Raw genomic sequence first — 13492 nt, 5'->3', positions numbered from 1 at the left:
GGTTCCTATCTAATATTTCAAATTGCTGTTGTCAGTTTGATCCCATATAGGTAGTTCTTAACAGAGCATAATGCTCAAGGAAGACCTTTTTTTATTAGGTAAGCTAAACTTTTGTTTGGTTTTAAGATGACTTCAGGGGATATTTTTGGTTTAAGGTTTGAAGATTATCTCAAGGCAATAGTTTCAGGGGTTCATCCACCCTCCATGGCTCCAGAAAGTCTAGAGTCCAAGAGAATTTGAAATTCCGTTCTGAATTCTCCTCATTTTGGTACAGATTATTTTATGGAATCTTTGATCAAAATGTTCAGTAATGGTAGCTGGGGCACCATCTAGTTCTTCTGGTTTCATGGCAAAGAAGGCAGTTGTTCACAGAGGCAATTAGCCACACATTCCATATTCTCCTTCTACTCCTGATGTTCCTTCTTCCTCTCTTGCTCCAGGTGAATAGAGACCAATTATTGCACATTGGATGGCTGCTTGTAAGATTTTAAGACCCCAGCTACTACACAACAAACTAGGAGGTAGAACAGAAGCACCAAACATGTTATTAGGCCAATCAACTGGGATGTCCCATGAAACCATGACCCTAAGCCTCCAAACCAAGGAACCAAATCCCATGAGGTGTTTGGTCATACATAAACAGTCACAGCAGCCACTGATTTTTTTTTTTTTTTGGTAAATATATCACACAAATTTTGCCAATTCACTTATTGACAGCAATTACAATAATTGGCTGTGCGATCCCACTCGTGATCAATGTGATTTTTCCATCACCTTTAACACACCTTTTCCTCCTCCTTCCTACCTCTGGTAACCACTAATAAACTTTGGTCTCTGTACATTTGTCTTTTCTTGTCTTTTTATACAAGTGAGGTCATAAAATAATTGTCCTTTTGTGACTGGCTTATTTTGCTCTGCATAATGTCTTCAAGCTCTACCCATACTGCAGCATATAACAAGACTTCATTTCTCCTACTGGCTGAGTAGTATTCCATTGTATGTATGTACTACATTTTGTTTATCCATTTATCTGTTGATGGTCATTGTTTCCACCTTTTGGCTATTGTGAATAGTGCTGCAATGAATATTGGTGTACACATCTCTTTTTGAGTCTCTGCTTTCAAGTCTTTTGAGTATATACCAAGAAGTGAAATTGCTGAGTCATACAGTAGTCCTATTTTTAGTTTTCTGAAGAACTGTCACACTGTGTTCCACAATGGCTGTAGCATTTTGCATTCCCGCTAGCAATGGACAAAGGGTTCCAATTTCCCCACATTCTTGCCAACGTTTGTTCTGTTTTTTTATCTTAGCCATCCCAGTGGGAGTGAAATGATATCTCAGTATGGTTTTATTTGCATTTCTCTGATGGCTCATGACTCTGAACATCTTTTCATGTGTTTGGTGGCCATTTGAATATCTTCTTTGGTGAAATGTTTATTCAAGTCCTTTGCCCATTTTATGATTGGGTTGTCTGCCTTTTCATTGTTAAGTTGTCAAAGTTTTATATGTATATTTGTTATTAGATTCTTGTCAGATATATGGTTTCCAAAGATATTCTCCCAGTGTGTAGCTTGTATTTTCACTTTTTCGGTAAAGCCTTTTGATGAACAAAATTTTTTAATTTTTATGAAGTCCCATTTATTATATCTTTTGCTGTTTGTGTTGTCATTATTTTATTTTATTTTATTTTTTATATTTTATTGTACTTCAGGTGAAGGCTTACAGAACAAATAGTTTCTCATGAAACAGTAGTACACATGTTGTTTTATGACATTGGTTAACAACCCCACAACATATTAATCCTTTAAATTCTCAACCTTTTTTTTTTTTTTTTTTGGTGAAAATAGACATAGCCAAAGATACACCGTTTCAAAAATTTCTACATACACAGTTCAGTGACATTGACTACACTCTTCCAATTGTGCTGTTATTCTCACTGAAGATGAAGGCTTACAGAACAAAATAGTTTCTCATTTAACAGTTACTACACATGTTGCCCTATGACAATGGTTAACAATCTCACAACACATCAACAATATCCTTACTCAACCTTGGGTTCCCTATCACCAGCTTCCTTGTCCCCTTCTGCCTTCTGGCCCTTGTCACTGGACTCCTGTACTTCGTTAGTCTCATTTGGTTTTACGGGGCTGTCCACTCCCAGGCTGAACAGTGAACCTCGGAGGTAACTTCACCACTGAGCTAAAAGGGTGTCTGGGGGCTGTGTTTTCGTTATTATATAATTCATTGTTGAAAGCTAGGCCTGACAGTGTTGCCCTTGCTTGTTCTTCTAACAATTTCATGGTTTTAATTTACACGCGTTGTTGTTGTTGTTAGCTGCTGTTGAGTCAATTCCAATTCACAGAGACCCTATGTACCACAGAACGAAACACTGGCTGGTCCTGTGCCATGCTTATAATCATTGCTATGCTTGAGCCCACTGCTGCAGCCACTGGGTCAATCCATCTCATTGAGAGTCTTCCTCTCTTTTGCTGACCCTCTACTTTACCAAGAAGAATTGACAACTTTGAATTACGGTGTTGGCGAAGAATACTGAATATGCCATGGACCGCTAAAAGAACAAACAAATTTGTCTTAGAAGAAGTATAGCCAGAATACTCCTTAGAGGCACGGATGACAAGACTTCATCTCACATACTTTGGACACGTTATCAGGAGGGACTAGTCCATGGGGAAGGACATCATGCTTGGTAAAGTAGTTTGCACATACAGGTCCTTAATCCATTTTAAATTTGTTTTTGTGAATGGTGTGAGGTATGGATCCTCTTTCATTTTTCTGCATGTGGAAATCTAATTTTTGCAGCACCATTTACTAAAAAGACTCTCCTTTCCCCATCGAACGGACTTAGCACCCTTTTCAAAAACCAGTTGACCACAGATGTGTAGGTTTATTTCTGCACGCTCATTTCTATTCCACTGGTCTATGTGTTTATTACGTTAATAGGTTGTCTCTGTTATATTAATGAGGCATGATTAGTGTAGGGTTTCAGTTAGCGTCTTGAGTCAATCTCTTTTTAGATATAAAAGAGATTAAATAAGCAAGCTATGAAGCAGACATGGGTGAAGAGAGATGCCAAGCCACAGGAAGACTGTCAAGAAGCAGAAGCTTAGAAGAGACAAAGGCCTTTCTCCAGAGTCCACAGAGAAAGAAGGCCTTCCCCTAGAGCTGGCACCCTGAATTCGGACTTCTAGCCCCCTCAACTGTGAGAAAATAAATTTGTTAAAGCCACCTGCTTGTGGTATTTCTGCTATAGCAGCACTAGATAACTAAGACAGAGTCCATCCATATATAGCACTTAGAAGAGTCCTAGGACATAGCAGGAGTTCAATATACAGTAATTATTCCCACTTATATTCATTTTATTCTGTTTATAATCATGTTTACTATGGCAAGTTGGGAAAGACTAAAAGGTAATAGAAAGAAAACAAAAATTATCCTTAATTCCTTTAGCCATCTCTGGGAATTTATAACTGAAGGATAAACACATTATTTTTCAAAGGTATTTTTTCCTTCTAGGATATGATCTATGTGGTGATTTCAGAGTAGGCTATACACCTCTCAAGGTCTTTTTCTGGCTCATGGGTCCTCCATAGAACCACCCTCCTTGGTGCACTGTTGATGTGATGCCTAACTCAGTCCAGAACCTGGGCCAGAGATCACTCTCAAAGTAGTTTCTACTTTTTTTCTTCTTGTTTTAATTTTAGCCAGTCTATTTTGCATGTGTTTTTAACAGTACAAGTGACCTCACATCAGTTTTGGAAGCACACAGGGTCTATGTTGTAAATGTGATCATTTAATTCAATAAGAGTCTAGTTGTCCAAGAGAAGTAGTTCCAAGAAGTTTTCTGAAGCTGGGTAGACTCACGGTGCTTCTTCCTCGGTGTCATTTGCTCACTTGGTCTTTCACAGATCTTGAGTTAAACCCTGCCTTCTGACACTTTCATGGAAACTTCTATGGTCAGCATATAGGCCCGTGGGGTTTCGTACAAACTTCGCAGAGAAGCCTTCTACAGAATCCAGAAGTCTCTGATCGGTAGCGTGCAGCTCTCCAGGAGAGAAATGGTGGCTTGAGTTTTCCTAAGTCAAACGTATGACCGTGAAGGCAATTCTCCTTTCAAACTCACCCTGTTCCCCAGGCTCCCAAGAGATCCAAACCAAAGATACAACCGGAGACCAACTTGTAGAGAACAAAATCACTGAACGTGCTTGAGATGTGGAAACTCTCAGTGTGGACACCACAAACCCAGTCCTGTGAGTCTGACAAAGGTGAAGAATAAGCATATGAGGCTGGGAACTCTGATGCCCTACAGCTCCAATGAGAAAGGAAAATAAAGCAAGGAAATAAAAGCACTGTCCAAAGCTTTATCAGTAAAAGGAGATATCCGTGCACTGAAAATGAACCTGGGCACAGGTGATGAGTAGAGTGAGCTGAGGAGTAACTCTCCTGAAGTAGCGTGCAGAGGAGAGAGTGTCAGCCTGGCATTCACTATCGCAGGATGGGTTTCTACTTTGCCTCCTATGTTAATGAAATGGAAACTATAGAAGGATGGAGAAGCATGTTGATGACAAGCTTAAAGCCTTCTGGGAAAGAAAACAAAAAGGTCCAGTGACATCAAAACAAACAAAAGATAAAATAACAGATAAAGTGAAGACGGACGAGAAAGGGAAACAACGGAATGCACTCTCTCAAAGGCTCATGAGACAATGAAGCGACTGTAAGTCCAGGGGACACTCATTAATGAGAAGGGCACCCAGGGATGGATAACAATGATGAGAATAACACCAGTGAGAGCTACTCCTCACGAAATGCTCCCCATGTCCGCAGAATGATGACACAGTAATCGTTTAACTCTCTTTGAGGTATTAACACTATAGCGTAAATACTATTAGTGTCATTTTCATTTGACTGGAAAAGAAAAAAACTAAAAAACGAAACTGAGGTGCGGACGAGTTCATTGCTTATCCAACGAACAGCCAGCAGACAGCAAGAGTGGGATTTGAAGCCAGGCAATCCAGCTTCAGAGTTAAGCTCTTCAAGACTGGTCTATGCTGCCACTTGATATGAGTGGGTTTCAAAGGTGGAGTATGGACGGTATGTACGTAAGGTGCAGTACAGTCAACGGAACCTGACAGGAATTCTGGTGACAGTGTTGGAAGAAGAAGACATGAAGCTCTACCAGGTTACTGAGCTGAGGCGACACCGTAATGCTGGCATGTGGGGACGGCGGGGAGGATGAGGACGTCATCTTTATTAAATGGCAAAGTGATTTTGTCTAAACTTGGATTTAAATAGACTCAGTACAGATGAAGAAGGAAATAGGTTAAATTTCTTAAGCAGATAGGGCTCTTGCATTTTACAAATGACGAAGGGAATCCGATTTCTGCTAGCTGAGCCAGTCCAGGGAGCAGAGGCTGTGAAGAGGACAGCTGGAGCAAGACAGCTATGAGATGGCCATATTTCTGGAGAGCACAAAAGCCCAGCCTGGGACTTTCAAATGAAGCCACTCAAAATCCCGTTGGAAAGTAGAAAAGAGTGTGGGATGGAAACAATGCTAATGCAATGGTGAAACTTAAGAAAGTCCCTCAGACAGGAAGGGCGCAGGCGGAGGAACATGACTTTGGCACAAAGGTATCATAAGAAGAACTTCAGAGCAAGGACCCAGACAGGAACACGTGGGAAGTTACGATTTCATTAGGGACAGTCTGTCCCCCTGATTCACACGGAGGCAGCCGTGTCTAACAAATCTGATTTATCGAGGAAATAACAGACAGGCTTGACGGGGTTAAGTCATGGACATAAGGAAAGTTTTTGATACACTGCAGCGGGAAGGCTGAGGCTGTGTGGTAAATAAGTGTGGGTGCTGTGCAAAGCAGCCTGAGAGAGGGGCATGGCTGGGGAGGAGGGAAACAGGGCCAACCCAGCAGGAGGAAAGTGGACCTGCGAAGCACTAGGCTGCTCTCTGAAAACATAAGCCGTGCCAGCGTGTCCTGACAGGTGAATTCTGTGGGTGGAGGAACCTGCCTGCTTGGCCTCCACGTGTCCTGCTGCCCGGCCAGGCTCCACTCAGGGTTCTGGGCCCACTGACGGCACTGAGGAGGCGGCTGGGCCAGTCGGCTGCAGGGGGACCACGGTCTGCCAGGGGACCGTTTAGCAGACTGTGCAAAGCAGGTGAGTGGCTGGCCTGTCTGTAACTGGTCCAGCTGGCGGGAGAGTTATAAAACCCCCAAGGCGGTAAAAGGGCCCACTGTGTCCGTGTCCCTCTGCTGGGCAGCTGTCCCCCTGGTGGGCTCTCGGCCAGCTCTCCAGGCACAGAAGTGGGTACAACAGAGTTCCCCATGAGGCTTGACAACAGATCACTTACCACGTCATCTCTGTCTTCCCACTCGACCTCAGAGAGGTCAACACTACTATAGTTAGGTTTCCTTCGCTTTTTTCCTTCTTCGTACTAGCAGGGGGGACAGAAAGAAAAGAAAAAAAAAATCCATGAAATCATCAGCCAGAGCAATCTTTATCCTCTTAGGTCCTATTTTGATGGATGGGGACTGTGAGTGGACAGACATCAATGAGAAACCCAGCAGGGCTGCAGCTCAAGGTTTCATGGCAGGAAAGCTAAGGCCAGCTGCATTATAAACATCTGCTCTAAGCTGTGGTGGTCAAAATCAACTCTTCGTTTAATATGAGTTTATCTAGTAGACTCCTTGGTTCAAAAAGCACCAGCTGCAAAGCAAGGTTTTTTCTCCCTAGATGGTAGATGTGTGTGTGTTTAGGGGAGACCTTTCTCTTTTCCTCTCCTCCCGAGCTTCTAAAACCCACCCCATCATGACACTGGGAAGAGCTTCTTACATACATTTATCAAAAATCTAGTGACGTGCCCCTTAGGCTTTATAGTTCCTCCATCCCCTATCTCAAAACTACCCCATATTTCACGGCTAGAAAACAATAGCACTGACGTCTGCAGTCAGGCTCAACACCCTGGTAACGTTTTTGTCAGACGCATGGAACATTCTATTATCTATCACACTGGCCACAGCAGCACTGAACTAAAATGCTCTGCTGCTTTACCCAGAGATGTGGGCATTGAGGATCACTGTCAGATTTAATCATCTAAATTAGGGCATTGCATCTGGAAAAGCTGATGAGTGCATTAATAACTGGGGAAGTGGTTTGAGTTTCTTTCTCCCTAAATCACTGGTGTTAGTCACCCTGCAAGCCTACCATTTTATCAACAGGATGTTCATGTGTCCCGAGGTCTTTAATGTTGGTTGTTGGGGGTTTATAATGTAGGAAAGCCTGCCCTCTACTGCAGGCTAAGGATAAGTAGCCGCTTTGCAAGTTCACGAGGTATGGTTAACAGCACATTGGAACAAATATACATATACATGTATATTTATTTTTTGTTTTTGTCACTAGATTGGTCTTTTCATTGGTAAGTCTCTAAGAGAGATGCATCGTCAGCCTAAGTTTTTAAGACTCCAAATCACAGGTTACCGTTTTGGACACTGTCTGGCTACCATGGAGACAGGTGCTGAAGGCACGGTGGGCATGAAAGAGAACATCCCCGCTGATATGTTGAACTAGACGGGTCAAAACTGGTCCCCAGGGGAAGCTAGTGGGGAGAGACCAGATCTGGAGAGCTTGGGTAGCTGTGGGACCGAACAGGGCCAAGTGTTCTCCTGTGGCTCTCCACTACCCCGCTGGCTGCATTTCAGGAACCCCACGACATCTGGGGAGAAGTCCCCTCCCTGGAAGGCAGCCTTCCTCTAAGGCTCTGACAACCCCCCGGTCAGCCACACTTCCACACCCCTCTCTTAGCTTTCCAATTAACAGACATTCATGGTCAGTTTTACGACGTAAGATCCACTCCAGATGAAAAGGAAGGGAAGTAGTTCCCTCAGCAGCCACTGTAAACTATAGCAGATTAGCAGTTGGATCCTGTTATGGAAAGTTAGTGGGTGCAAGGAAGCTCGGGCCCTCCCGAGACTGGGCCAAGCAGGAGGAACAGGAACGAGGTCACAGGAGTTGACGGTATCTTGCAGACAGGAGGAGTGATGGGGGAGGGGCATATGATGCTGAGACTCAACATTGCCCTCTGAGGAGCCAGAGCCAGGACAGTCCTTCTCAGGTCTCTGCTGTTGTTTGGTGCTGTCTAGTCACTTCCAACTCATGGCGACCCCATGTGACAGAGCAGAACTGCCCCATAGCGTTGTCTTGGCTGTAATCTTCATGGAACCAGGCCACCAGGTCTTTCTTCCACAGACTGGCTGGGTGGGCTTAAACTGTCAACCTTTTGGTTAGCAGCTACGAGAACTTAACTATTGTGCCAGCAGGGCTCCTTGCCAATGGCTCCCAAATTCTGCTTTAGTTAGAACCATTACTCAGAGCTACTACGAACCCCAGAGGTTCATGCCACCCAGCTCCTGGCCCTTAAAGGGAGAACTTTCACAGTTTCATGAGTAGCGTAATACTAGGTCTAAACTCTCTTTTAGGTGGTAAGTTCTTGTTTTGGTCACCCCGAAGTGTTCCTGTATTCATTTATACAATATACATGAATCAGATACTTACTAACCGCAAGGCACGAAGGGTACAGAAACAGTCAAATAGTGCTTCACTCTTTCCCAGGGACTCGCGCGCAGTTTATCACCTTAATTCTGCTTCTGTGAGGTCAATTTGTGGTCCATTGTACACATGAGAAAACAAACTCTAACAAGTTAAATAAGGAGCCTTGGTGGCACCATGGTTAAGTGCTCGGCTGCTAACTGAAAGGTTGGTGGTTCCAACCTACCCAGAGGCTCCTTGGCAGAAAAGACCTGGAGATCTCCTCCTGTGAAGATTACAGCCTAAAATACTTTATAAGACAGTTCTAATCTGTCCTATAGGGTCGCTGTCATGGATTGAATTGTGTCCCCTAAAAATATGTGTCAATTTGGTTAGGTCATGATTCCCAGTATTGTGTGGCTGTCCTTCATTTTGTGATTTTCCTATGTGTTATAAGTCATAATCTCTGCCTGTGGTTAAAGAAGATTAGGATGGGATGTAACACCCTTGTTCAGGTCATATCCCTGATCCAATGTAAAGGGAGTTTCCCTTGGGTGCGGCCTGCACCACCTTTCATCTTACAAGAGATAAACGGAAAGGGAAGTAAGCAGAGAGCGGGGGACCTCATACCACCAAGAAAGCAGTGCCAGAAGCAGAGCGCGTCCTTTGGACCAGGGGTCCCTGTGCGGAGAAGCTCCTAGTCCAGGGGAAGATTGATTGGAAGGACCTTCCCCCAGAGTCAACAGAGAGAAAGCCTTCCCCTGGAGCTGACACCCTGAATTCGAACTTCTAGCCTACCAGACTATGAGAAAATACATTTCTCTTTATTAAAGTCATCCACTTGTGGTACTTCTGTTACAGCAGCACCAGATGACTAAGACAGCCGTCATAAATCAGAATTGACTCAACAGCACCTAACAACAAGAAGTTAAATAACAAATTTAGTAGCAAGTTAAATAAATTTATAAAACCAGGATGAACCAGGATACCTCTACCCATCACCATTCCCTGCCCAAATTTTTATCTCTAAGATTCATGTTATTTCAACTGCTCTTAAAGAAATTTCACAAAACCCCAAGGTCTAGAGCACCAAATGTTCCTTCATACCCAGAAAAAGTGCCCATGAATTTGTTAGATGCCACTGGGCAAGGTACCCATCTGCTCGAAGCTTCTTTCTTCTCATTTGCAAAATGGAGAAAACAGTAAGACCTCTGTAGCAAAGTTAGGCTGACAGGACTAAAAAAGAAACTATATGTAACAGCACAGTGGCAAGCACAGAACAAATTCTTCATACAAAGCAAGCATGGTTCCAGAAAATCATGCAATTTTAGGGAGGACACGGGCTCAATGTACGCAATTGGCTAATATCTCATTGCCTTGAAATGAGGGAGACCCACTTAATAATTTTGCAGGTCACTCTTCTACAAACTGGCACTGGCAGGGGATATTTGTTGAAGATGATGGTGTCAGACCATTACAATCATGTCTCCTCTGAGCACATGACTTATAAGCTGGGACTTAAGATTCTCCTGGCAGAAAAATTTATATGTGCTACAAGAACCCAAGTCCTTTTAGATGGCACTTGGGAAAAGCGGAATCAGCAGGGATTCCTTAAATTCTGACCATACCTAGAGGTCTTCCTTCACTTTTCTGGTAACCACTCAAGGAAACACAGTACACTACACCAAAGACAATCCAGAAACTTGGAGATTCAAGAGTGAGGGAAAGAAATATGTCCCAACATACTGGTCCATGAGCCACCATACTGCAGCGATTTTATATAATTGAATTTTATTGAAAGGAATGGACAGAGGTTGGGGATACTCCTTCTGGAATTTCATTTTAGGAATGCTTCTCCGCAGTGTTTGTTTGACTGAATATGGATCTAAAACACTTTCCATTTGGGACCTTATTGACTGGGTGAGCTCCTTAGGATATAAGCAGGAATGGAGCAGACTGACAAACTGGGGTGAGAAAAAGAGAAGCGAGTGGTCTGCGGCACAGGTAACACAGGTTGAGGGCTATGAGCAAACTTCAGCGTTGTTGTTGCTGTCATTAGCTGCCATCACGTTGGCCCCTGACTCATGGGGACCCCATGCACAATGGAACAAAACGCCATGAGGTGTACTGGCCGAGAACTGAACCCAGATCTCCCACATGGAAGGTGAGAATTCTACCACTGAACCCCAAACTTCAGCACCAAAAAAACCAAACCAAACCAGTTTCCATTGAGTCGATTCTGACTCATGGCAGCCCCCTGTGTTGCAGAGTAGAACTGTGCTCCATAGGGTTTTCAAGGCTGTGATCTTTTAGAAGCAGATTGCCAGACTTTTCTTCTGAGGTGCCTTTGGGTTGGTTCAAACCACAAAACTTGTGGTTAGTAGTTGAGCGCTTAACCATTTACGCCACCCAGGGACTCCAAACTTCAGAACACTAACTCTAACTCCACCTTTATCTTTGTTCCCATTAAGCAAGCATATTAGAAACCTAGAGATATGAGCCCACTAGGAAGACACGTGTATGGTGGGTACCTGTGCTGTGGACTGCCACCACTCCTTCCCCACATTTTCCAGAGTGATCCTTTGGTCTTCCTGTAGGAACCCCTTGGTGTCCACTCTCAGTAAATGTAGTTCTAGAGAAGGCAAGATCAGCCCTGGCTGAGAGGTAGGCATGTGATTTGTGAATGCAAGGGAGGTCCACATCTCTCCAAGTCACAGTGATTGGCTCAGGCTGGGTACATAACTCATACCAATCCAAATAAGACCCCATCCTGGATTTATCTAGAAAAAGGAGTTCTCCTTTTCTGGCACTACTAAGGCGGTAAGCTGTGAGCCTGGAGTTGCTGATGGCTAACTCTGCCACAACTTGGGAGTCAGCTTTCCTGAGAATACAGCTTCCCATTGCTGTTGAGTCGATTTCAACCCATAGCGACCCTACAGGACGAGGCAGAACTGCCCCATCTGGTTTCCAAGCAGCAGCTGGCGGGTTCAAATGGCTGCTCGTTTGGTTAGCAGCCGAGCTCTTAACCACTGTGCCACCAGGGCTCCGAGAATGAAGCTAGTGCAGAGAAAGCAGAGAAAGGATACAAAGCGAAAGAGAGTCCAGAAAACACAGTGAGAGCTCCTGGATGAAGCCGGCCTGAAACCTGGGGATCCTTGGTTGTTGTATGGACCAATGCATTCTCTCCACATTACCTCTTTTCTCTTTAAGACTTTTTCTGTCTTCTTAAAGCTGACTTGGGTTTCAGCTGTAAGTAGTCAACAGAGTTCCAACTTACATATTTAGTGCCTTTATCTATTTACTTTTCTTTAAAATGAAGTACTTTTAAAATACTTTCAAAGGACTCCCAAACCGTGGTACTTAATGATTATTTAGGAACACGTGATTTACAAAGTACTTCCCTGCTAATCAAGATCCACTACTGTTTGTGAGCACGGCTGATCTTCTCTACCTGCTTTCCCCCTGGGTGGACATGTATGAGGCCACAGAGTAAGAGAGTGACAGAAAAAGGACTAACCTCTTGCATCTCTGACTTCCAGGCCAGCTCCCCCTTCTCTCTGCAGTTCTGACCCAGGACAAATCCCAGGCTGCACGTCTCCCACTTCTCCTGCCTGAGGGTCTCATTACTGGGGCCGAGGCATCCTATACGGCATTGGTTACTGTATCTGTAATCTGTAACTTCCTTTGAAAATGTGATTAACGAATTGCAAACAGTTTCCAAAGGTTTATAAACAGCTATGTTGAGAGCCACAGGTAGGTCTGTCATTTTTGGTGCCTGGTTTATGAAAAAAACATGTGGGGGAGAATTTAATAAGGAAAGATACTCTGTGCTGTGAAATACTTTGAGGTGGGGTTTCAGATAAAGGCCAGCTGTGGGGAACACACAAACAAGCCCGTGGCCTAGGAGGATGGGACGAGGAGGGCACCCATGTGAGGAGCAAGCTGGAAGTGTCCAGAGGCATGCCGTAAGTGCCAGAACATTCCCTGCAGTATCTGACTGTCTGGACAGGAGTGTCCCTTTGGGCTCCCTGCAGATCAGCTTTGGCAGCACACTGGGATGGGCTGAGGTGATAGCCATGTTGGTTAAAAACAAAAACGAAACCAAAGCTTTTGATTTTTCTATGTTCTTTTGGGAAGGGCCAAAGGAAATGAGCTACACACATCTATGCAGCCTCTGTGTAACAAATATTGTGCGTGTTAATAACTGATAAATGGTACGTGCCGCTCCATGCTGCCAACAGGAAGGAAGGCGATGGGGGTGGGAAGCCCACAAATGGAGAGGAAGAAACTTTAGCCAAAGCTCATGCCATCCGGAGAAGGGGCCTGGCCCAGGCCAAGAGCCAGCGATTGTCTGGGCACGTGTTTCTCTCCCGAAGCAGCCGTGGTCCTCAGCTGGTGAACACCTTGGCCACCTCCTCCAAGGCCGTGAGTCTCCTCTTCTTGCAGAGGCTGATGGACGGTTGCAGAAGGCGGAAGTAGGCCTTCTCTCCTCCATACGCAAGAGAGTAGGGGTGAATGGCTGCTGGGCACTTCATTCCTTCACTCACTCTCCATTCATTTGTTCACCCATGCATCCAAAAAGATTGTTGGACACTGAATATTTATCAGGCCCTGAGCCAGGCTCAAGCAAGCACTGGGAAGGCATGGCAAAGCCTCTGTGCAAAGGAAAATCTCCTGCCCTCAAGGAGCCATCACAACTGACCAGCAGAGAATGTGGTTACATGGAGGGAGGTCCTTTAGGAGAGTGGTTAAAAGCAGTCTGTCAGACTCAGATTCTAATCAGGTCTCTACCTCCACGCTGTGTGCTCTGAGCCACTTGCTTCCTTCTCTGAGTTTCATTTTTATGTCCTACAAGATGGCTGCAAACAGCACTCAGCTCACTGAGCTACGGTGAGAAGCAAACGGGTACACACACAGTTGAGCAAAGCCTTATAGCAAG

At 44.4% G+C, this 13492-nt stretch overlaps 1 protein-coding gene across 1 annotated transcript in view; it reads right to left on the bottom strand.

Moving 5' to 3' along the window:
• Window positions 1-13492, bottom strand: part of CACNA2D3 (calcium voltage-gated channel auxiliary subunit alpha2delta 3) — a 1058385-nt gene that overhangs the window by 208091 nt on the left and 836802 nt on the right. The window contains exon 18 of the mRNA XM_004368627.2: window positions 6380-6463. Within this exon, the coding sequence (XP_004368684.1) occupies window positions 6380-6463 (84 nt within the window). The remainder of the gene's footprint in view (window positions 1-6379; window positions 6464-13492) is intronic.

The sequence above is a fragment of the Trichechus manatus genome, unplaced genomic scaffold (assembly GCF_000243295.1).
Source record: "Trichechus manatus latirostris isolate Lorelei unplaced genomic scaffold, TriManLat1.0 scaffold00001, whole genome shotgun sequence".
In the NCBI taxonomy this organism is placed as follows: domain Eukaryota; kingdom Metazoa; phylum Chordata; class Mammalia; order Sirenia; family Trichechidae; genus Trichechus; species Trichechus manatus.
The sequence above is the reverse complement of the archived record's forward strand: the minus strand, read 5'-3'. Positions and strand labels throughout refer to the sequence as shown.